Here is a 25,702-nt window from a genome sequence, read left to right on the forward strand (position 1 = left end):
TTTTTTTTTTTTTTTTTTTTTTTTTTTTGAGACGGAGTCTCGCTCTGTAGCCCAGGCTGGAGTGCAGTGGCCGGATCTCAGCTCACTGCAAGCTCCGCCTCCCGGGTTCACGCCATTCTCAGGCCTCAGCCTCCCGAGTAGCTGGGACTACAGGCGCTGCCACCTCGCCCGGCTATTTTTTGTATTTCTTAGTAGAGATGGGGTTTCACCGTGTTAGCCAGGATGGTCTCGATCTCCTGACCTCGTGATCCGCCCATCTCGGCCTCCCAAAGTGCTGGGATTACAGGCTTGAGCCACCGCGCCCGGCCCCTGCACTTTTTTTTTATCAGTAATTTTTAAATTACCATTTCAGTCTTGCTGCTTGTTATTGGTCTGATCAAGGTATCTAATTCTTAAGATTTAAGATAGGAAGATTATATTTTTCCAGGAATTTATCATCTCTTCTGGGTTTTTTAGTTTATGTGCATAAAGGTGTTCATAGTAACCTTGAATGATCTTTTGTATTTCAGTGGTGTCAGTTGTAATATCTCCTGTTTCTTTTCTTAGTGAGGTTATTGGGGTTTTCTCTCTTCTTTTCTTGGTTAATCTTGCTAAAGGTCTATCAATTTTATTTGTGTTTTCAAAGGGCCAGCTTTTTGTTTCATTTATCTTTTGTATTGGTTTTTTGGTTTCAATTTTATTTATAAAATTGAAAATTGGTTTATTTTAATAACTGATCTTGGTTATTTCCTTTCTTCTTCTGGGTTTGGGTTTGGTTTGTTCTTGTTTCTCTAGTTGCTTGAGGTATGACCTTAGGTTGTCTGTTTGTGCTCTTTCAGACTTTTTGATGTAGACATTTAGGCCTATGAACTTTCCTCTTAGCACCGCCTTAGCTGTATTCCGGAGGTTTTGATACTTTGTGTCATTTTTGTCATTCAGTTGGAAGAATTTTTAAATTTCCATCATGATTTTGTTTTTGACCCAGTGCTTATTCAGAAGCAGGTTATTTGATTTCTATGTATTTGCATAGTTTTGAAGGTCCCTTTTGGAGTTGATTTCCAGTTTTATTCCACTGTGGTCTGAGAGAGTGCTTGATATAATTTCAGTTTTTAGTATCGAAATGTCAGGTACTATTACATTCATTGTGCTCTTTGTTGCCTGTGTACTTTGGTTTTTTTGTTTTTGCTTTGTAACTTGTATTTATTTATTTATTTATTTATTTAGTCTTGGAGTTTCACGCTTGTTGCCCAGGCTGGTCTTGAACTCCTGACCTCAGGTGATCCGCCTGCTCCAGCCTCCCAAAGTGCTGGAAAGTGCTGGGATTACGGGCATGAGTCACCGCACCTGGCCCCCCCTAATTTTTTTAATTAGAGGATGTGGTGGTGCATACCTGTAGCCCCAGCTACTTGGGAGGCAGAGGCAAGAGGATCACTTGAGCCCAGGAGTTTGAGGCTGCAGAGTTATGATAGTGCCACTGCACTACAGCTTGGGTGACAGAGCGAGATCCTGTCTCTTCCAAACAAAACGCTCTAGAAGTTTTCTGGGTTTTTTTTTTTTTTGCTTAGCTGGCTACCCTATAGTGTTTCCAATTGTTTTTTAATGAGCTGTCAGAAGATTGGAATTTCATTTGTAGAGTTCTGCTAGCCAAAAGCACGACTGTCTTTCAGTTATGCAAAAGTTAATCAAAGCTACATACAAGGAAATATTTCTTAGAATAGCAACATTGAGCTTATTTTGTTGTTTTTGTACTAAGTTTTGCTTCATTATAATCATAGGTTATAATACTTGTAAGTACTCTGTGGATGATGAAATTCTCCTCTTTTTAAAAAATGCTTCCTCGGTTGTTCTTATTGGTGAACTATAAGATATAGTATTGCTGATCAGACACGGTGGCTCACGCCTGAATCCCAGCACTTTGGGAGGCTGAGGCAGGCGGATCGCTTGAGGCCAGTTCAAGACCAGCCTGGCCAACATGGCAAAACCCCATCTCTACTAAAATATAAAAATTAGATGGATGTGGTGGCGTGCACCTGTAATCCCAACTACTCTGGAGGCTGAGGCAGGATTGAACCTGGGAGGTGGAGGCTGCAGTGAGCCAAGATCCTGCCACTGTACTCCAGCCTGGGTGACAGAGTGAGACCCTGTCTCAAAAAAAAAAGAGATATAATTTTGCTTTTCTGTATGTTCTGTGGATTTAAGTAATTGGATTCAGAATGAACTAGCTTGTTAAAAGTTTTACTCTTTTTAACAACTGAATTTTGAAATAAAATGAATTCAGATTTTATTAGCTATAAAATCCTATTAAATGGTTTTTATGGTTTAATCAAATTTATTGTATTGATGTTAGCAAAATCCTATTTTCTTTCTTTTATAGTTTATCTTATATCAGTGTATTCTGCTTTTTGGTTTTCTGGGTTTTTGTTTTGTTTTGTTGTTTTTGAGACAGGGTCTGGCTTTGCCAACGAGCCTGGAATACAGTGATACAATCACAGCTCACTGCAACTTCAACCTCCTGTACTCAAGTGATACCCCCACCTCAACCTCCTGGATAGCTAGGACCACAGGTGCTTGTCTCCACACCTGACTACTTTTTAAAAATTTTTGTAGAGACAGGGTCTTACCATGTTACCCAGGCTGGTTTCAAACTCCTGGGTTCAAGTGATCCTCCCAAAAAGTATTGCAATTACAGGCATGAGCCACTACACCTAGCACCTGTATTCTGTTCTAACCCACTGTGCTCTTAGCTTGCAGAACACAGAGAAGTACGGCATACCTACAGCCTGGAGTCCCTTTGTCACTGCCCATTTTACGAGGAAGCCATGCATTTAGTTGAAGAAGGAAAAATTTACTCCAGAGTACTGAGGTACCATTTCAGTTTTGTTTATGTTTATGAAGGATATTAAGGTGTTTGTGTGGTACTTATTAAAAATGCTTATGAGAATAGGAGAAAATATGTTTTTAGGTCCAAGTAAAGAAAAAATTGTTTTTACATGTTCTGTCAGTATTGAAAAAACATGTTTTATATTAAGGTCCTGAGGTTAAGCCTTGTTTGAATCCAAATTTATAGTAGGCTTGATCTTGAATGTAGTTTAACAATTGTCTCCCCTGTTTATTACATAGAACTGAAATGTTGGAGTGCCTAGGAGACAGTGATTTTCTTGCCAAACTTCACTGTATTCGACAGGCTTTTCAGGTATTTTTTTAACATTAAGTGACTTCACCCAGCCACTCATCCCTACCCTCATGCTGTAGAGTCCAGTGCAAATAAACAGGACAGCTCTTTGCTCTTGATTATCCCTATTCCTAATGACAAATATAAAGTCCACTAAACTTATTTTTCCTCCCCACTACTTGCCTTCATTTGTTTCCATATTTCATTATCCTCTCCCACAACTTCCCAGGCCCACCACACTTTGTCAAAACAGGATATTTTGATACTTCAGGAGTGTAAAAATAGCTGCTTAAAATAAAAACCCTCTTTCTTATTATTAATTAGTATGTATTTGAGATTTGAGTCCATTATAAAATTGATTTTCTAAAAAGAAAGTAAAAATATATTTGTTTTCTTATGTTTTGGGGCTATAGGAAATTTATTTGAGACTTTGTAATATTATGTTGAACAGAATTTAAATTCAAATTTAACTCCCTTTAATCTTTTGGCTATAGATAGTTTCAAGAGTTCTTTTTATTTTAGGAAATGAGGACTTTCTCTGTGAGCTGCCTGTTGAAATAGCACCACATGCGGTGCATTCACTGTTTTAGGATGATTTGTGCTATTAAGTTGAATGTCCATTCACATTCATTATAGGTCTCTTTTTTCTTTGGGGATGAATATTTTTTCAGGTAATTCTTTCAGAGTCAGCCAACAGGATATTCCTCGCTGAGAGTGGAAGGAAAATTTTATCAGCTTTAATTGTGAAAGCACGTAAGGTAAACTTGTTCTTTTGGCAAGTTTTTACCATTTACAAAAGTTGTTTTTACCCTTTGAACTGAATATTAAGACGTTACATTTTTGATAGAAGAAAAAGTTTTTGTGGATAGTTGCAAAGTTTCCCATTTTAAAAATAAATAACCCAAAGGGCATTAAGTTATGCTCGGGTTGAACTATCTATAAAGTCCACACTATTTCAACCAAGTTGTTTCTCATAAATTATTTCCAATTTGCCATAAAGTCTGTAAATGTCATGGTGAGAATTATCATTAGAGCTGCTGCGATAGCCATCACTATTGTTATTACTAATGCCTCCTCTTTTATTCCCTCAATCCTGTTCAGGAAGAGGGTTACAGGAAATAGTGTAGGTCTCAGTACAATATAAATTGAACTGCCTCATCTTCATGTAGTAGAATGAGGCAGAAGCAATGACAAGAACTTCATTCAGACTGTAAGGAACCACCTTACTTTATGCAAGGTTTGTCCAGATGATGAGAAAACAAAACAGGCCTTCCTTGAGCCATTTGCACACCTAGCTTTCAGACTCAATCCCTTTGAACTTTAATTCTTTCATTTATATAATAGAATTACATTTATATTACTTCATTTCAGAGGGTTTTTAGGATGATTAAATAAATTATAAATGGGAAAGTAACTTAAAGAATAAAGTGTTAAGAAGCATAAAATGCTAAGTATATGTAAGATGATACTATTAATACGTGCGATTCCCAATGTAAGTCTTGTGTTGCTTTCTTGGCCTTCTCATGACAGATAAACTCAGTGATTTGAACTAGGGTTCCTCCAAAAGAAGCAGAACTGCAACAAAAGCCTCACATAATGTCTGCTATAACCAGATTTTCATTTTAAGGACAGACCAAAATAGGCATACATATTTGAGTAATAAATAGTTTGCTTGTGACATTTTACTGACATTCTTTATCTTGGCTTCTGCAAAATGTTGCAACAGCAAAGTAGTAAACCAGATAAATGTGGCATACCTTTAAAATGTATTTTAGTTCAGTTACCTAGTAGAATTAAGATCCACCAGACTTTCTTGAAGAGTAACTTTCTTTGTAGCTTGTTATAAAGTTGAGTTTAGGGTTAAAATGTGTTTTCTTCTTCAGAATCCAAAGAAGTTTGAAGATGTTTTTGATGAAATGATCTATTTTTTAGAGCAGACCGATCACTGGGGTAGTACTGAAATGGAACTTGCTGCTAGAGGGGTAAGTTCAAGTTTTTTGTGATATTTATTTTTCTTAGTTATTTGCATGTAATTTTACATTAGTTGAGACTACTGTTTCATTGTCCTTGTTAAATACAGTAAAGCCACTTGTATGGTTGTGGGACATCTTTTTTTCTGACAAAGTCATAAACCACACTCCTTATACATTGGGGCAGTAGTTGTAAATTGTTTTCTAACAAGCCTTTTTTGCTGTTGTTGGCTCCTTGCTTCCTTCCCTCCTGTCCTCCTTCCCTTGTTCCCTCTCTCCCTTCTCTCCAAAAGTCACTGGCAGACCCCTAGCAGGGCAGGAATGGTGGCCTATGCAAGGACAGCTTTGGGTGGTACAACAGCAGCAGCTCAGTAGGGCTGGGGAATTGACTGTATACACAGGACTGAACAAATAAGTATACTGAGAAAAATCAGAGCCAGCTTTTCCCTGTGAGAGAAGGGAGGTATAAAATGCTGGGATTGGAATTGGAGCTGTCAGTGTGAGTTCACAGTTTAGAATATATATGTAGATACAGATATAGAAATAAATATAGGTCCGGATGTGGTGGCTCATCCCTGTAATCCCAGCACTTTGGGAGGCTGAGGCGGGCGGATCAGCTGAGGTCAGGAGTTCGAGACCAACCTAGCCAACATGGCAAAACCTCGTCTCTACTGAAAATACAAAAATTAGCTGGGCGTAGTGGCTCACGCCTGTAATCCCAACTACTCAGGAGGCTAAGGAATGAGAATTGCTTGAACCTGGGAGGTGGAGGTGGCAGTGAGCCGAGATCATGCCTCTGTACTCCAGCCTGGGTGACAGAAGGAGACTCTGTCTCAAAAAAATATATAGATATAGGTATCGGCCAGCCATGGTGGCTCACTCCTGTAATCCCAGCACTTTGGGAAGCTGAGGCGGGCGGATTGTGAGGTCAGGAGTTTAAGACTAGCCTGACCAACATGGTGAAACCTGTCTCTACTAAAAATACAAAAATTAGCCAGGCATTGGGTGCATGCCTGTAATCCCAGCACTTTGGGAAGCCGAGGCAGGTAGATCACTTGAGGCCAGGAGTTTGAGATCAGCCAGGCCGACGTGGTGAAACCATGTCTCCACTAAAAATACAAAAATTAGCCAGGCATGGTGGTGCATACCTGTAATCCCAGCTACTCAGGAGGCTGAGGCAAGAGAATCACTTGAATCCAGGAGGTGGGAGCTGCAGTAAGCCAAGATCGTGCCAGTGCACTCCAGCCTGGGTGACGGAGCAAGACTCTGTCTCAGAAGCTAAAGAAAAAAAAAAAATGAGTTTACAAGGAGCTGAAAGGCCTTCTAGGCAGAGAAAACAGTGAGTACAGCAAATACATGAAGACTTAATCTTTCCTCTTCTAGTGTTCCTTTATTCAGGAAATGGAATCAGCATCCATATACTTCGCAGGCCAGCAACCTGAGACTCATCCTTCACCTCTCCCTGATCCTCACCCACTTTATCATATTCATCTCTAAGTTTGTCAGTTTTAACTCATAAATGTCTTTCAGTTTCTTCAACTTTCCTCTCTTCCTGTCACCCCTCTTGGCCTAAGTACCTGTTGTCTTTTCTCTAGGCTACATCAGTAGTCTTTATATTTCCTGATTCCCTGCTCACTCTTTTCCTCCCTGCATTTATTCTTTCCCCTCTCTGTTTCATTCCCCACATTTCTGCCAAAATGATACAGCATAATATACTTTTTCCTTTATTGTGCTTCACACAGTTCATAATTGGATATTTGCAGGATTATTTTGTTGCTGTTTTCCCCATTATACTCTAGGCATCTAATTTGCTTACTCTAGAAGTCTGAGCACCTGGTACAGTATGCAGTATGCAGAGTGTGTATGAAGGAATGAAAGAGCAAGATGTTCATGATCTGGTGGGGAAGACAGGCACATATACCAGTAACTAAATAACAAGGTAGAATGAGTATCCTGGATGTTATAATAGAAGCATGAACAAAGGACTCCTAGAATAGAGGGGAGGAGAGATTATTTTCACTTGAGATCTAGGAAGGAGCAGCGATAATGTGAATCGTAATTTTTAGTGGTGAGCTTTCATATTTGTCTCTCCTTATATTTTTTATTTTTGAATAAGCTGATTAAAAAAAAACCCCTGCTGTTATAAAACCATAAAGCCCTGGCTCAGATTTTATTTCAGCTCTATGTAATAATAATTTTTGTTTCAACTCATAATTTAATGCAGGTGAAAAATCTAAATTTTTATGATGTTGTTCTGGATTTTATATTAATGGATTCCTTTGAAGATTTGGAAAACCCACCCACATCCATACAGAATGTAGTAAATAATCGATGGCTAAACTCATCCTTCAAAGAAACAGTAAGTGGTGGTTTACTTTTCTCAGCCTTTTAAGTTTGATTAAAAAGTGTGGCACATATACACCTTGGAATACTATGCAGCCATAAAAAAGGATGTGTTCATGTCCTTTGTAGGGACATGGATGCAGCTGGAAACCATCATTCTCAGCAAATTATCGCAAGAACAGAAAACCAAACACCGCATGTTCTCACTCACAGATGGACATTGAACAATGAGATCACTTGGACACAGGAAGGGGAACATCACACACCAGGGCCTGTTGAGCGGTGGAGGAAGTGGGGAGGGATAGCATTAGGAGATATACCTAATGTAAATGATGAGTTAATGGGTGCAGCACACCAACATGGCACATATATACATATGTAACAAAGTTGCACGTTGTACACATGTGCCCTAGAACATAAAGTATAAAAAAAAAAAAAAGGAAAAAAAAGTGGTCAGCCAGGCGTGGTGGCTCACGCCTATAATCTCAGCACTTTGGGAGGCTGAGGCAGGTGGATCATTTGAGCTCAGGAGTTTGAGACCAGCCTGGGCAACATGGTGACACCTCGTCTCTACAAAATAAAATACAAAAATTTGCCAGGTGCAGTGGTGCATGCCTCTAGTTTCAGTTACTCAGGAGGCTGAGGTGGGAGGTTCACTTGAGCCTTGGAGGCGGAGGTTGCAGTGAACCAAGATCACTCCTTTGCACTTCAGCCTAGGCGATGGGAGTGAAACCCTGTCTCAAAAAAAAAAAAACAAAGAAGAATACTTTATTATTACACACAGAATATTTATTTGTGGATGTGAATTCTATATACACATATTTTCACTTTTTTCCCTTAAGGAACAGAACTTTAAAACTCTGAAAATGGAATCTTCTTTGTTCCAGAGTACAGTCTTTTTCCTTTAGTGGCTTTGTGTTTAATTTTTTTAATATTATTTTACTTTTTTTTTTTGACCTTACAACATACAACTTTGCTCATGATTTAAAAATTTAAATAATGAAGTACCTTTGCATTAATATTTTCAAACAATGTGAGGACCCTGACTAGTTTTTTTTGTTTGTTTGTTTGTTTGTTTGTTTGTTTTGAGACAAAAGTCTCGCTCTGTCGCCAGGCTAGAGTGCAGTGGCGTGATCTCTGCTTACTTCAACCTCCGTCTCCCGGGTTCAAGCAATTCTCCTGCCTCAGCCTCCCGAGTGTCTGGGTCTACAGGCGTGCGCTACCATGCCCAGCTAATTTTGTTTTGCATTTTTAGTAGAGATGGGGTTTCACCATCTTGGCCAGGATGGTCTCTATCTCTTGACCTCGTGATCCACCCGCCTCAGCCTCCCAAAGTGCTGGGATTACAGGTGTGAGCCACCACGCCCGACCGACTAGTTCTCATTAGTAATGAATGTATTGAACATTTTAGACCCATAAACTTGGAACCTTTTTTTTTTTTCTGAGACGTAGTCTTGCTCTGTCGCCCAGGCTGGTGTGCAGTGGCATGATCTTGGCTCACTGCAAGCCCCGCTTCCCGGGTTCATGCCATTCTTCTGCCTCAGCTTCCCGAGTAGCTGGGACTACAGGCACCCTTCACCATGCCCGGCTAATTTTTTGTATTTTTAGTAGAGACGGGGTTTCACCATGCTAGCCAGGATGGTCTCCATCTCCTGACCTCGTGATCCACCTGCCTCAGCCTCCCAAAGTGCTGGGATTACAAGCGTGAGCCACCACACCAGGCTGAACTTCTAATAAAAATGGAAATGTTTATATTGCTGTATATGAATCTTTCTTTTCTCTGCATGTATTTAGGCCGTGGCTTCAAGTTGTTGGTCGGTGCTGAAACAGAAAAGACAACAGATGAAGGTAAAATTCATTAAGACCTGAATTCCTTTGTTAAATCATTTAAGGATTCTGTCAAAGAAGCTTCTGAGTCACTTCTCTGGTGGGAATTGGCAGCTGTAGGAGGGGTAGGAGGGACTGTCCCTCAGGCTAGATGAGTGACTTACTGGTGGTGGGTTGGCTTCTTTTTTGAAGGCCTTCTTTCTCATCCTTAATATTTGATGTAGTTTCATATAGCAGTTATTGAGGCGTGCGTGGTATTTCAGCTAACTGGGAGAGGGGTTTAAAGTTGGAAACAGCTCTGATAAGTTTTAGGTTTTTGTTTTTTCTCTTAATGATATTATTATTATTATTATTATTATTATTTTTTTTTTTTAAGACAGTCTGTTTCTGTCACCCTGGCTGGAGTGCAGTGGTGTGATCCTGGCTTACTGCAACCTTCGCCTTTCAAGTGATTCTCCTGCCTCAGCCTCCCGAGTAGCTGGGACTATAGGCGCCCGCCACCCCACCCAGCTAATTTTTGTATTTTTAGTAGAGACCAGGTTTCACCATGTTGGCCAGGCTGGTCTCAAACTTCTGACCTCAAGTGATCTGCCTGCCTCAGCCTCCCAAAGTGCTGGGATTACAGGCGTGAGCCACTGCACCTGGCCAGTATTTTTTACAGTTCTTTAATATAGTGGATTCCACTTAATTTAATCCAATTAAGAAATAAAGATTTGATTCTAATAGCTGCTTTATTCAATTTGGAGCCCCTACAAATAAAAAGTCTTAGAGTTTATATCCTGCCTCCATGCCTCACACCCTGTAACCTGTCTTACCTGCTAAGCATTGTTTTTCTCATACACTCCTAGTAGTAAAGGGCAAGGACTCTCAAGTGAGACTGTTGGGTTCAAATGCCACATACTAGCTATGTGACCTTAGGCAAGTTGCTTACCCTCTCTATGCCTCAGTTTCCTCATCTCTAAGAATAGTAATAGTATCTACCTCATAGTGTTTTGTTTTGTTTTGTTTTAGAGATAGGGTCTTGCTCTGTCATTCAGGCTGGAGTGCAGTGGCATGATCATAGCTCACTGCAGCCTCTAACTCCTGGGCTTAAGCAATCTTCCTGCCTCATCCTCCGTGAGTTGCTACGACTACAGGTGCACAGCACCATGCCTGGCTGATTTTTTATTTTTATTTTTTACAGATGGGGTCTTGCTATGTTGCCCAGGCTGGCCTCTAACTCCTGGCCTCAAGTGATCTTACAGTCTCGGCCTCCCAAAGTATTGGGATTACAGGCGTGAGCCACTGTGCCTAGCCCTCATAGGGTTTTTGAAGATTCAATATGAAGTGCTTAGAACAGTGCTTGGCATAGTGCAGTAAACAAGTATTGACAATTACAACATTATTATTTGCCCAAGGATATACAGTATTTTATCACATCCATATTTTCCAATCTTATAACTTTGAGACAGTATTGCCAGTTGCAGTGATTTTAAAGTATGGTCCTCACAGCATCTTCAGAATGTGCTGTTAGAAATGATTCTGGAGCCCCATATTTGGATAATTCTTATTTAAAATGATTCCAGAGACCCATATTTTAAGCAAGTTTCCTTAATGATGATGATGAACTCTAACGTTAGGACTAGGAACAGACTTGTAGATGTGGGTTTGATTCTCACACTAACTAGCATGATTACAGTAAGTTACTGACCATCAACTGACCCTCAGTTTTCCCATGTGCAAAACGGTGTTAATGCCTACTTAATAGGACTGTGGTAAGGATGAAAGCAATATCAACCAGCTTAATTTAAACATTAAACATTTAAAAAGTTTAGTAAGTGGTAGTTATAATAATAATGATATTATTAACATATCTAACTTTATTTTTCTACTTCTTAGAATAAATATTGTACTTTTTTTTCTTTTTGAGACAGAGTCACTCTGTCGCCCAGGCTGGAGTGCAATGGCACGATCTCAGCTCGCTACAACCTCCACCTTCCAGGTTCAAGCGATTCTTCTGCCTCAGCCTCTCAAGTAGCTGGGATTACAGGCGCCCGCCACCATGCCTGGTTAATTTGTATATTTTTGATAGAGACGGGGTTTCATCATGTTGGCCAGGCAAGTCTCAAACTCCCGACCTCAAGTCATCCACCTGCCTTGGCCTCCCAAAGTGCTGGGATTTCAGGCCTGAGCCAGTGTGCCCGACCTAAGTCTACTTTCTATATCCATAGATACCTATATGTCTCACCTCTTGGGAACTATCTCCTATACCTGAAATGCCAAATTCCCTCTGTACTAAAATAAATCTTACCCATCATTGAGCTCAGCTCACATAATTCCTTGCTAAAGTTTATCTAGTCTGCTTCAGCCCACACTAAGTTCCCACTTCTCTGACCTCATAATACACTTCAAGTCTGTATGGTATTTAGAACTTTACTATATGTAGAACATAACTTTTTGGCCCTCACTAACTAGCTGTGTGTGAATTAGCGCAGTTTATTTAACCCCTCTCCAATATCACTTTTCACATGTTTAAAATGATGTTAACGTGACATACTTTTGAAGGAATGTTTTAGTAAATTAAATAGAAACTAGCACATTTTCTAGAATATAGTGGGTACTCATTAAATGGTAACTGCTGCTATCTTATATTTTAAAAATGAGGTTTAGGCCCGGCACAGTGGCTCTTGCATGTAATCCTAGCACTTTGGGAGGCCAGAGTGGGTGGATCACCTGAAGTCAGAGTTCGAGACCAGCCTGGCCAACATGGCGAAACCCCGTCTCTACTAAAAATACAAAAATTAGCTGGGCATGGTGGTGCACGCTTGTAATCCCAGCTACTCAGGAGGCTGAGGAAGGAGAATTGCTTGAACCTGGGAGGCAGAGGTTGCAGTGAGCCAAGATGGTGCCACTGCACTCTAGCCTGGGTGACAGAGTGAGACTCCATCTCAGAAAAAAAAAAGAAAAGAAAATGAGGTTTAGAAGATTGTCTTGGAGACTGTAAAATAGAAAATAACCCCCTCAGGAGACAGAATCTTAAGGCGTAGTTTTCTCTCGTCAGTGCTGTATAACAAATCCCACAGTGTGTTACTTAACAAGGGAAATTCAAAAAGTTATAAATATAAACTTAGAGTTTCCTAAAACACAGCTATATGAAGTGATACTTCACAGGAAGAGGCAATTACACAATTAAATACTTAAATGATATAGGGTTCCTTAATTAAAAGTTAGGATTCTAGTAAGAGTAGCTTAATCATTTTACTAGTTGTTGTTGTTGTTGTTGTTTGTCAGTTAATATAATTAAGTGATTGAGTTGGGCTTTTAATAGCTAAAACTATGATAGTCTTATCATAAAACTTATACAACTAAGGAACACTGTAGCATTCTTGTTGTTGCCTGGTTGCAAAGCTGATATGATTGCCTTTTTTTTTTTTTGAGACAGAGTCTTACTTTGTCACCCAGGCTGGAGTACAGTGGTATTATCTTGGCTCACTGCACCCTCCAACTCCTGGGCTCAAATGATCCTCCCACCTCAGCCTGCTAAGTAGCTGGGACTATAGGTACACACCACCACTCACACCTGGCTAACTTTTGTATTTTTTGCAAAGACAAGATTTCACCATGTTGTCCAGGCTGGTCTCGAACTCCTAGGGTCAAGTGATCCACCTGCCTTGGCCTCCCAAAAGTGTTGAGATTATAGGCATGAGCCACCATGCCTGGCTGGATGGCTTTTTTATGAAGCATTTTTATGATGTAAAAACAACTTTTAAGGGCGGGATATGGCAGCTCATGCCTGTAATCCCAGCACTTTGGGAGGCCAAGTAGGGAGGATTGCTTGAGCCCAGGAGTTCAAGACCAGCCTGAGCAACATAGTGAGACCTATTTCTACTAAAAACAGAAAAAATTAGCCAGGAGGGGTGGCATGCACGTGTGGTTCCAGCTACCTGGGATTTTTTTTTTTTTTTTTTTTTTGAGACAGAGTCTTGCTCTGTCGCCCAGGCTGGGGTGCAGTGGCCGGATCTCAGCTCACTGCAAGCTCCGCCTCCCGGGTTTAGGCCATTCTCCTGCCTCAGCCTCCTGAGTAGCTGGGACTACAGGCGCCGCCACCTCGCCCGGCTAGCTTTTTGTATTTTTTTAGTAGAGACGGGGTTTCACCGTGTTAGTCAGGATGGTCTCAATCTCCTGACCTCGTGATCTGCCCGTCTCGGCCTCCCAAAGTGCTGGGATTACAGGCTTGAGCCACCACGCCCGGCCCCTACCTGGGATTTTGAGGTGGGAGGATCGCTCAAGCTTGGGAAGGTGAGGCTGCAGTGAGCCATGACTGCACCAGTGCGCTTCACGCTGGGCTACAGAGTGAGACCCTGTCTCAAAAAAACAAACAACAAAGAAAGAAATGTGTCTCAGCACATATTAAACTATTGACTAGGATATGAAAACTATAAACTAGTTTATATAAAACACTCTATGACTCTAAAGGTTTCTTGTAACCTTATTAACTTTCTTAATAGCATGGCTGATGATTGACTCTTGGTTTGCCCTCAAAAACAGTAGTCATGAGCCTTGCACTGTAGTGTGCACCTGTAGTCCCCACTGCTCAGGAAGCTAAAGCAGGGGGATTGCGTGAGACCAGGAGTTTGAGGTGTTGCTAGACTCTGGTCTAAAAAGCAAATTTTCTTAAACTCCCACTGGTCATATAATGAATATCAACTTCAGTTTCTGTACTAGAGAAAGCAAATAACAAGAAGGTAGAAATAACTTGATTCTCCTTTACTTCCCAACAGATCCCAGATGGATTTTTTGCCCATTTTTATGCCATTTGTGAACACATCAGTCCTGTCCTAGCCTGGGGCTTTTTGGGTCCTAGAAATTCTCTCTATGATTTATGTTGCTTTTTTAAGGTATGTTCAGTCATTGAGTAATTTCTCTTTTTTTTCTAAATCAAAGAGGAGATACAGTTTTATTCTGTTTTGCTTTTGTAGAAGAACAACTGTTATTTAAGAGTAAATGTATAAAAGTCACCTAAATTCAGCATTTAAATGCCAGTATTAACTATTTTTGGCATTTTATAATACCACTATTATTATAATGGACCAGTATTTTATAGATTTGGTGCTTTATTGTGGAGTAGGCTCAGCATATCCATTCACCTTATCAGTTCCCTAATGCAGGGGATACCCAAGCTTGAGCAACACAGTGAGACCTGTTTCTACTAAAAATAGAAAAAATTAGCCGGGAGGGGTGGCATGCACGTGTGGTTCCAGCTACCTGGGATTTTGAGGTGGGAGGATCGCTCAAGCTTGGGAAGGTGAGGCTGCAGTGAGCCATGACTGTATGAATTTGAAAGTCTGGATGTTTTACTGTACCATTCTTTTTTTTAAATTATGTTTATGTGTTGTCAAGGTAATATTTTTTATAAATGGTTTAGAAAATGTTTATTTTACTGTCATTCAGAACACATTGGTTTTTGTAGTTTACTTGACCACCCAAATGTAAGGTATGTGTTTTAGGGATTGGGAATTAAGTCTGTCATCAGTGAGCATTCTGACTTGGGGCAAATCATTCTTTGCTGTTCCTTTTCTTTATCTATAAAATGAGGGGACCTAACAGGTTGATTGCTAATGACCCTTTCAGATATAAAATCTAGTGAATCAGCCGGGCGCGGTGCAGTGGCTCACGCCTGTAATCCCAGCACTTTGGGAGGCCGAGGCGGGCGGATCCCAAGGTCAGGAGATGGAGACCATCCTGGCTAACACAGTGAAACCCCGTCTCTACTAAAAATACAAAAAATTAGCGGGGTGTGGTGGTGGGTGCCTGTAGTCCCAGCTACTCGGGAAGCTGAGGCAGGAGAATGGCGTGAACCCGGGAGGCGGAGCTTGCAGTGAGCCGAGATCGCGCCACTGCACACCAGCCTGGGCAACAGAGCGAGATTCCGTCTCAAAAAAAAAAAAAAATCTAGTGAATCAGTGAAGTGTGTCTTCTTAGTACTTCTTAATAACGTTTGGAAGATATGTTATTAAGAAAGAAGACAAATTAAATATTCCTGTTTTTCACTCTTTGAAATTACTTTTTTTTCTATTATGGTGACATAACAGCTGAGACTTAATACTTATTAGTAGGCAGTTTGCTTACAGTGAGTTTCAGTGTATATAATAACTTACTGAAATGAAATATCCTTCAGGATCTACCACTGATTTGAGACCTGAAATGTTCTTTGTTTTTCATGTGCCTTAAGGGTTTTTCTTGTACAAAAAAAGCACATTTAAAATTATAATGTATTATTTTATTATTATTTATTTAAAACTATTACTAGAATAGTTTATTTTTCTGTCTTAGAGTAGAGGCAATGCTCAAAGGTCACATTGAAGGAAAAGGACTATAACCCCTTACATTTAAACAGTGCTTTAGAGTTTACAAGCACTTCTTATAGATTATCTTTTTAAAATGTTTCCCCACCTCTTCATGGTATCACATAGGTTATCTTTTTTGATCATCATGTCATCCCTGAGTAGTAAGTAGGATGGGTGGTATTAGCCCTATTTCACAGAAAAAGACAATGAGCCCCAAAAAAGGAAAGGTTAAATCACTTGTGCAAGGTCCCTTTTCTAATGAGATATGAAACTAGCACTGGAAGTCAGGTCTTCTGATTCCTGATTCAATGCTCATTATAATATTAGAAGCTTTTTCAATGTAACATAACTTTGGTCTAATAAATGCCAATTTGTTTTATGTTCATTTTCCAGAATCAAGTTCTTTTATTTCTCAAAGACATTTTTGACTTTGAGAAGGTGCGCTATTCAAGTACAGAAACTTTAGCTGAAGACCTCATGCAGTTACTCATTCGCCGCACTGAGCTTTTAATGGCCTATCTTGAAGCAGATGCCCTGAGGCATACGAGTAGTTGTCTAAGTAGTCATGGTCATGTTATGTCCACTGGGCTACTGGAAGCCAAAGTACAATAAGTACCATAAGAATCATGCAATTTGAGTGTGCTATGAAATATTTTAAGGTAACTATTGATTTTGTAACATATATTACAGAATCAACAGAATTGGTGCATGTGGATTCAGGAGGAAAAAAAATCTAGTAAAAAATGAGCAACTGTACTGTATTTATACAGAAGTTCTGTCATTGAATTCCTGTGTAGTGTAGTCATAGTGGCTTTTTGCACTTATTAGGTAATAATCAAAGTTGTGAAATGTATCTTTTACAGAAATATTGCTTGAATTGAAGCCAATATTTGGGAGTTAATTGGTTTGTCTTCTTGAAGCTGTCATTCTCAAAAGCTCTGTTTTTATGTTTTGCACCTTTAAAATGTACACTTTAGCCAAGATCTTTGTGGCCCACACATGAAAGAATATATTACTCCTAGTGTCAGTATATTTAACTTTGCCTAGAAACATATTTTTAATTATAAAGTTATTTGTTTAATCAAGTTTAGGCAGTAACGATGTTTAACATGTACTGCATACATTATTGCTTGTGCATTTGCTTATGTATTTGAATCAAAGAAATTGTAATCACTGAATATTGTTATAGACTATTTAAATGGGCCACTTGTAGTGGCTCATGCCTGTAATACTCGGGAGGCTGAGGCAGGAGGGTAGTTTGAGGCTAGAAGGTTGAGACTAGCCTGGACAACATGAGGAGATGCCTGTCTCTACAACAAAATAAAAATAAATTAGCTGGTATCAAGCAGAGTTCCATGGAAATATTAAAATTTAAAAAGTAAAAATAAAAATAGGCCGGGCTTAGTGGTTCATGCCTGTAATCCTAGCACTTTGGGAGGCCAAGGTGGGCGGATCACCTGAGGTCAGATGTTCGAGACCAGCCTCACCAATATGGTGAAACCCCGTCTCTACTAAAAATACAAAAATTAGCCAGGTGTGGTAGCGGGCGCCTGTAGTCCCAGCTACTAGGGAGGCTGAGACAGGAGTATTGCTTGAACCCAGGAAGTGGAGGTTGCAGTGAGCCGAGATCGCACTACTGCACTCCAGCCTGGGCAACAAAGTAAGACTCCATCTCAAAAAATAAATAATTTAATTAAATTAGTTGGGTGTGGTGGCATGTGTCTGTGGTCCCAGCTACTTGGGAGGCTGAGGTGGGAGGATCACTTGAGTCCAGAAGGTCAAGGCTGTCATGAGCCATGATTGCACCACTGCACGTCACCCTGGGTGACAGCAAGACCCTATCTCAAAAGTGAATAAATAAAACAAATAAAACATTTAAATGAATTGACACTGAGAAATTCACAATTTACAAATTTATATTAACTGTAGTTTCCAAAATATGTTACTGTTGGTCCTGTAAGTTACAGAGAGACTGAAGAACTTTCTTTTTATACATTAGAGCATTTTTTCCCTGGAATGAATATTGATTAAAAAGATAGCATGTATTAATTAATAAAGGCAATTTAAAATTTAGTGTTATTTGAAGACTGTCAACATCTGAAGGTATGAAACTTGGTACAGTAAAATAATTTCTCCTTTCTCCTACAAAACTTCCTTTTAGTTATTCCCACAGAAAACTCAGCCCAGTGGGAATTTGTCATATTATGCCCATGTTTTTAAAATATTCATATTTTGAATCTTACTGACGTTTTAAAGAAGGGTTTTTTCCTCCCTTGAATGTAAAGCAAAACTATTTTTAATCATGTGGAAGTATATATTTCATGTTCATTATGATAAATCTACAAACAAATGAATTGTTTTTATGGGTGGGGTTCTTCTATAAGAGTATATTAAATGCTGTCAGAGTTGTATTAATTTTGTTTCTAAATAATATACCACTTATTTGGAGTGGCTAACTCAGTATAAGTAGATTAGATTTATTGATTTTGCCCCTAAAACGGGCTTTATTCATTTTAGGAGTGAGTTGCACAAAAGGACCTAAAATGCTCTGGTTTTTTTCTTCTTTTAAGAGACGGGGTCTTGCTCTATTGCCCAGGCTGGAGTGCAGTGTGCTATCATACATAGCTCACTGCAGTCTCCAACTCCTCATACTAGATGCATGTGCCACCATGTCTTACTCCTAAAACGCATTTTTAAAAAGCGAATTTTTAGATGAAAGTGCCTAGTTTCTGATTAATAAATAGAAGATGAAAAGTCGGGGGAAAAAGCATAATCTTTTAAGATTTGTAAATTTGTGTATGTGCCACATTTATGTAAATTAACTACAAAATATGGAATTCAGGATCATGCTGTTTTGCATGTACTTTCTAGGTTATATAGCATGAAACATACAAATTACCACTGTTCTTTAGTATATAGCTCCTTGACTTTTCTCACATAGATGCTTAATTTAACAATTACCTATTTATAATTCTTATTATTGATGGGAATATGATTAGAAGTACCAAAACTAAAAATTCCATTATATACTGTTTACTTTTTATTTAATATTACATGTTTTTACCTTGTTGTGGTATCTTTGGTCTTGAATGATACACACACATATGTGTGCGTGCACATGCATTTCATTACCATGTAGACAAGACAGTTATTGCTTATATTAACTTACCCATTTGAGGGATAAGTGTTTTAAGTTGTGGTTTTATAAGCAAAGCTGTAAGTAAATGTAATTTATTTTAGAAAGATATTATTTGACAGCAGTTTTGAAGAATTGCACTATTTGATAATGCTGCTACTACATGAGATAACTCTGGGGAATTAATTTTATGAGATAAGACGAATGGCTTTCTAGAAGGTGTTGCTTTTTATTTTGTTTTTTTTTTCTTTTTTACATTTCATCTAAGAAAAAGTTGCTTATATTCAGCAGGATGGTTTGTCAAATTCAGTGTTTGAGTTTGTTTCTGGTCAGTTCAGTAGCTGCTACTTTAGCAAGATGTGGCCTTTCACAAAAGAGGTAAGAGTGACCAAATAGAATTTTAGGACAATAAGTATAGGAAAAACCTCTCTATTGTAAGAGAAGAAACTTGAACTTTTTTTTTTTTTTTTTTTTTTTTTTAAGACAGAGTTTCGCTCTGTCGCCCAGGCTGGAGTGCAGTGGCGCGATCTCGGCTCACTGCAAGCTCTGCCTCCCGAGTTCACGCCATTCTCCTGTCTCAGCCTCCTGAGAAGCTGGGACTACAGGCACCCACCTCCACATCCGGCTAATTTTTTTGTATTTTTAGTAGAAACGGGGTTTCACCATGTTTGCCAGGGTGGTCTCGATCTCCTGACCTTGTGATCCGCCCACCTTGGCCTCCCAAAGTGCTGGGATTACAGGCGTGAGCCACCGCGCCCAGCGAAACTTGAACTTTTTAAAGGAAATGTCCTCTTGAACATTCTGACTGCATGGAGAAGGGTACTTAAGACATATATAACAGGCCGGATGCAGTGGCTCATGCCTGTAATCCCAGCACTTTGGGAGGCCCAGGTGGGCAGATCAGCTGAGGTCGGGAGTTTGAGACCAGCCTGACCAACATGGTGAAACCCCGTCTCTACTAAAAATACAAAATTAACTGGGCATAGTGGCGCATGCCTGTAATCCCAGCTACTCGAGAGGCTGAGGCAGGAGAATCGCTTGAACCTGGGAGGCAGAGCTTGCAGAGAGCCGAGATCGTGCCATTGCACTCCAGCCTGGGCAACAAGAGCGAAACTCTGTCCCAAAAAAAAACAAAAGACATATATAACAGTTTCCATTTGCCTTAAAATTGGGTTAAATAGCAAAAGCAATGTTTTTAAAAATGATTAGTTCAGAGCCTTTTAGGGTAAACCCTGTTTAAACACTCATGGAATTGCCCTTGCCACCATGAGTTCTACCATCCACTTCCATATGTAAATTGTAAGAGGGACTTCAGTTAAGTCAGTCCTGAGAAAATAGCCTTTTTTCTGGAAGAAAGAAGATAAATTTTCAGGCAATTTACATTTGGTATTTCTTTTAATTTCCTTTTTTCTATTTTGATTTCTCTACATTTTTGTTCAACTAAAAGAGTACTTATTTCTTCTTGAAGGTTAACATTATGTTTATTAAGTATCAAAATGGACTTATCTTTTAAAAAAGAAGACAAGTTTTCCATACTGTCACAGCTCCAAAGAACTATCTTTCTCATACAGTAATATTCTTTATTTGCGTCCATTTGCTATGATTCCATTAATTTGTTAAATTAACTGCCTTTATAAAAATATTTACAAATGTTTTCTTGCCTTAAAATGTAACATTTTCTACTTTAATTTCCAAGAGAGTGATTATTTGCATTACAAAGGAATTCTTAATAATTCCTGTTAGCCTAGGAAATAGGAATGCCAAAGTAACATTTAATGTACTTCTCTGTAACTTTTCATAATTAGAAATTTTTAATTATGTTTATATAACCCATTTTCATTTTAATGTGAATATATATTCAGAAATTATTTGATGTAAATTTCAAAATGATTATAGAAATTAAGCTGAATTCTAATTTTTGCTTAGATTAAGAAATATGTATGTGAAATTTAAGAATTTATGTAATCTGTGATTAATGGAAATAACATCCCTACTTTGTTCCTAATGAATATATTATGTTATTGTTTTGTTTAGTTTGAGAACAACCATGTATTAGCTTTACTTGGCTGATATCAGTAAATGTTTCTATTTCCTAAATGTAAGGCCTGTACTCATTAATTTGTGTAAAAGTAAAACACTACAGTAGCAGAAAAAATTGCACTGGCTCTGTAGCCAAAATAAGCACTGTAATGTGGATGTAATACTATTACTGCCAAATAAAAAAGTGATGGTACGTCTTGTTGATGTATTGAATATTTTAAACAATGTTAATATATAATTATGAAGTCACACTTGTCTCATCAGATCCTATATGAGAACATTCAGTCTCCATAAGACCCATATATATGGCATAGAGAACAGGACAACTGCAGAAGCATTATAACCAAATACAAAACTTTATCATTAAAATAAAAAATAAAAGGCCAGGCGCGGTGGCTCACGTCTGTAATCCTAGCACTTTAGAAGGCCAAGGCAGGTGGATCACCTTAGGTCAGGAGTTCGAGACCAGCCTGGCCAACATGGTGAAACCCTGTCTCTACTAAAAATACAAAAATTATCTGGGCATGGTGGCAGGCACCTGTAATCCCAGCTACTCAGGAGGCTGAGGTAGGAGAATCGCTTGAACCTGGGAGGCAGAGGTTGCAGTGAGTCGAGGTCGTACCATTGCACTCCAGCCTGGGCAACAAGAGCAAAACTCCATCTCAAAAAAATAAACAAAATAAAAAAGATTTAAAAATTTATTGTTTCTCCATCTACCGACGTGGGGAAAAAGACAGTTTTGTGATGAATAAAGTGAAAGTACTTGTGTTTTAATTAAAGTGTTTGGATGATAATGCCATCAAGCATAATATAAACTTATCATATTGATATATATGCATCATTACTATTCATATATGATCTGAACCTCCTGTCTCATCAGTTCTTCAAAAAGCTTCAGATATATGGCCAGGTGCAGTGGCTCATGCCTGTAATCCCCGCACTTTGGGAGGCTGAGCAAAGCAGATCACCTGAGGTCAGGAGTTTGAGACCAGCCTGGCCAACATGGCAAAACCCTGTCCCTACTAAAAATACAAAACTTAGGCCAGGCGTGGTGGCGCACACCTGTAATCCCAGGTTCTTGGAAGGCTGAGGCAAGAGAATTGCTTGAACCCGGGAAGTGGAGGGTGTAGTGAGCTGAGATCACGCCACTGCACTCTAGCTTGGGCAACAGAGTGAGACTCAGCCTCCAAACCAAAAAACAAAAGGGTTCAGATATATTTAGTCAAGGAGAGGTATGCCGCCTGGATACCACCATAGTAACCAGATGGAAGTCACCTGAATATGAAAACAGATTCTTAGTTTGGGACTTTTAACAAATAGGCTTATTTTAGGATAATTATATATGCTGTAGATATGTATGCTGTAGATAAATGTACATAGTTATATTTTTAGAATTATTAAACATATAAAGTGAAATATATTGATAAGAAAACCATATAAACATGAGTAGAATCTCTCCTTAGCTAGGATACAGGGTTGGAGTGCAGTGGGAAACTAGAGCAGCACTCTGTTGTCTCATGCATCTTCTTTGATCCCACTATCTGAACTTAATGTAATCTCTCTCTGAATTCTTGTGTATGTTTAAAATGCTTCTCTGCAAACATCTTAGTGCCCTATTGTTAGACTTTATAGGGCTTTGCTGGAAATCTTTATAAATAGCTTTGTTAATCTTTCCAAACTAACTGTTCTTATGCTGCTTCTGACTGCTGTTTTTTTCTGCAGTGTTTCTTCTTATGCCCTGTATTCTCTGATACTTTATCCTGCCACTTCTTCCCCCGATCTCTCTCTTCTTACGCTACTGACATCTTTGATGAGGCTACACAAGCTCTTCTGTCTGCTAAGCTTCTTTCTGTGGCTTTTTCTCTCTGAACAGTGAAAACCCTACGGTAACCTCAATCATCTGGACAGGGAAGGACTGTATTCTACTACAGAGAAGAAAAGCAGCCTTCCTTCTATGACACTTTTTATTCTTTACTTAAAAGCCACAGCAAAGCAACTGGTACATCAAACATGTCTTTTATGTGTGTCACAGAAGCCTTTCACAAGGTACATTTATATTTAGGAAATTACAGAACTTTTATAATTTGCTATGATTGAAACGATACCATAGTACTTGAATATAGAGAAGTGCTTTGAATTAGAAAACACTTGAAATATATGACTTCCAGAACTTTGCTAATTCTTATTTAATAATAACTCTGTGTGATAATGGTCCCAGGGGCTGGGCACGGTGGCTCACACCTGTAATCCCAGCACTTTGTGAGGCCAAGGCAGGTGGACTGCCTGAGCTCAGGAGCTTGCGACCAGCCTGGGCAACATGGTGAAACCCCATCTCCACTAAAATAAAAAAAAAATGAGCTGGGTGTGGCAGCGTGCACCTGTAGTCCCAGTTACTCAGGAGGCTGAGGCAGGAGAACTGCTTGAACCTGGGAGGCGGAGGTTGCAGTGAGCTGAGATCACATCATTGCACTCCAGCCTGGGCAACAGAGCGAGAATCCATCTCAAAAAAAAAAAAAAAAGAAAAAGAAAGAAAGAACGAAAAAAGAGAATGGTCCCAGGAATTTTACAAAGGACCAGTAAAATAATGTGGTAGAAGATGAAGATGGATAATAAATATTAAAACAATTATATTCACAATCTGTTACAATACAACAAATCCCAAAATTTTAGCAGCTCAAAACAACAAACATGATCTTACACAGTTTCTGAAGGCTGGGAATTCAGGAATGGCTTAGTCTGGTGGTTCTCTCCTGAAGTTGCAGTCATCTGAAGGCCTGATTGGGGGTGGAAGACTCACTTCTAAGGTTTTCTTATTCACATGTCTGTTGTCAGGAGTCCTCAGTCCCTTGCTAGCCATTGGCAAGAGACCTTAGTTCCTACCAACTAGACCTCTCAGCTGCCTGAGTGTCTTTTAAGACATGGCAGCTGGCCAGGCATGGTGGCTCATGCCTGTAATCCCGGCGCTTTGGGAGGCTGAGGCAGGAGGAATGTTTGAGCCCAGAAGTGTGAGACCAGCCTGGGCAACATAATGAGACCCTATCTCTACAAAAAAAAAAAAAAAAAAAGACATGGCAGCTGGCTTCCTCCCAGATGAATAATCCAAGAAATCGCAGCAAGGTAAAAGACACAATGTCTTTTATAACCTAGATGTTGAAGTGTTACCACTTCTGCCATTGGTAACACAGACCAATGCTGACACAATGTGGGAGGGGATTACCCAGGATGTGAGTACCAAGAGGTGGAACATGTGGGGTTGTGTTGGTGGCTGGATACTATGGCAGGGAATCATAATAAATTATACATAATGATATAGACAATTTTTTTTTTTTTTTTTTTTTAAGAGCGAGACAAGGTTTTTCTCTCTCTAACCCAGGCTGGAGTGCAGTGGTTCTCACTGCAACTTCTAACTCCTGGGCTCAAGTGATTCTCCTGCCTCAGCCTCCTGAGTAGCTGGGGCTACAGCCACATGCCACCACACCTGGCTTATTTTTACTGTTTAGTAGAGATGAGGTCTTGGTATGTTTCCCAGGCTGGTCTTGAATTCCTGTCCTCAAGTGATCCTCCCACCTCAGCCTCCCAAAGTTCTGGGATTACAGGCTTGAGCCACCGTGCCTCGTTGACATTTTAATTTTAATGAGTGAATGAATGTACATTCTTTGGTCAATCTTTTGATATACCAAGGCCTTTAGTTGGGAGTATGGATTCACTCTATATTTCAAGATATCTTTGTTACATAAACTAAACTGCTAAATCAGTGGTCCCCAAACTTTTTGGCACCAGGGCCCAGTTTTGGGGAAGACAATTTTTCCATGGACAGTGCGGGGGTGGGTGTGGTGGATAGTTTTGGGATGAAATTAGTCCACCACAGATCATCAGGGATTATATTCTCATAAAGAATGCACAACCTAGATTCCTTACATGCAAGTTCATAACAGGGTTTGCGCTCCTATGAGAATCTAATGCCATCGCTGATCTGACAGGCGGCAGAGCTCAGGTGGTAATGCTCACTCGCCGGCCCTCACCTCCTGCTGTGCAGCCTGGGGTTTGGGGACCCCTGCCCTAAATCATCATCTGGAATTTCGAGTTTTCCTTACTTTTTTTTTTTTTGAGACGGAGTCTGGCTCTGTTGCCCAAGCTGGAGTGCAGTGGCCGGCTCCGCCTCCCGAGTTTACGCCATTCTCCGGCCTCAGCCTCCCGACTAGCTGGGACTACAGGCGCCCACCACCTTGCCCGGCTAGTTTTTTTTGTATTTTTTAGTAGAGACGGGGTTTCACCATGTTAGCCAGGATGGTCTCGATCTCCTGACCTCGTGATCCGCCCGTCTCGGCCTCCCAAAGTGCTGGGATTACAGGCTTGAGCCACCGTGCCCAGCCGAGTTCTCCTTACTTTTAAAGGAGAGAAAAGGTACATGAAAAGCATTGACTGCAGAATCTCCCTAGATTTGTACAATTTTGTACCCAATCTTTTACATTTATCTTCTCCACACCTAGCTTGGTGGTAATTTTTGTAAGCTATTTGCCTTTATCAAGTTTTTTCAAAGCATTCAGCTCAGCGTTTATAAAAAACTATAACTTTATTTTTGCTTTTATAATTTCTTTTCTTTTTTTTTTTTTTTTGGCACTATCTCGGCTCACTGCAGCCTCTGCCTCCTGGGTTCAAGTGATTCTCCTGCCTCAGCCTCCCAGGTAGCTGGGATTACAGGCATGCACCAGCACGCCCAGCTAATTTTTGTGTTTTTAGTAGAGACAGGGTTTTGCCATCATGGCCAGGCTGGTCTCGAACTCCTGACCTCAGGTGATCCGCCCACCTTGGCCTCCCACAGTGCTGGGCTTACAGGTGTGAGCCACCGTGCCTGGCCTATAATTTCATTTTTTAAATGTTTACTTTGTATAATTTCAAAGCCATGCAA

General features: G+C 39.7%; 1 protein-coding gene across 2 annotated transcripts in view; it reads left to right on the top strand.

The window, feature by feature from the left end:
• MIGA1 (mitoguardin 1) overlaps nt 1–19,200 on the top strand; it is a 97,485-nt gene extending 78,285 nt beyond the window's left edge. Inside the window, exons 9-17 of one of the 2 annotated variants that reach the window (XM_025367505.1) lie at nt 2,724–2,842; nt 3,100–3,172; nt 3,823–3,909; nt 5,035–5,133; nt 7,346–7,480; nt 9,259–9,312; nt 10,873–10,875; nt 14,052–14,168; nt 16,011–19,200. In XM_025367505.1, coding sequence (XP_025223290.1) covers nt 2,724–2,842; nt 3,100–3,172; nt 3,823–3,909; nt 5,035–5,133; nt 7,346–7,480; nt 9,259–9,312; nt 10,873–10,875; nt 14,052–14,168; nt 16,011–16,229 — 906 coding nt within the window. In that variant the 3' untranslated portion in view covers nt 16,230–19,200. The remainder of the gene's footprint in view (nt 1–2,723; nt 2,843–3,099; nt 3,173–3,822; nt 3,910–5,034; nt 5,134–7,345; nt 7,481–9,258; nt 9,313–10,872; nt 10,876–14,051; nt 14,169–16,010) is intronic. The other variant, XM_025367496.1, reaches the window with a different exon arrangement.
• The last annotated feature ends 6,502 nt before the right edge of the window (nt 19,201–25,702 follow it).

Source organism: Theropithecus gelada, chromosome 1 (assembly GCF_003255815.1).
Source record: "Theropithecus gelada isolate Dixy chromosome 1, Tgel_1.0, whole genome shotgun sequence".
NCBI classification, from domain to species: domain Eukaryota; kingdom Metazoa; phylum Chordata; class Mammalia; order Primates; family Cercopithecidae; genus Theropithecus; species Theropithecus gelada.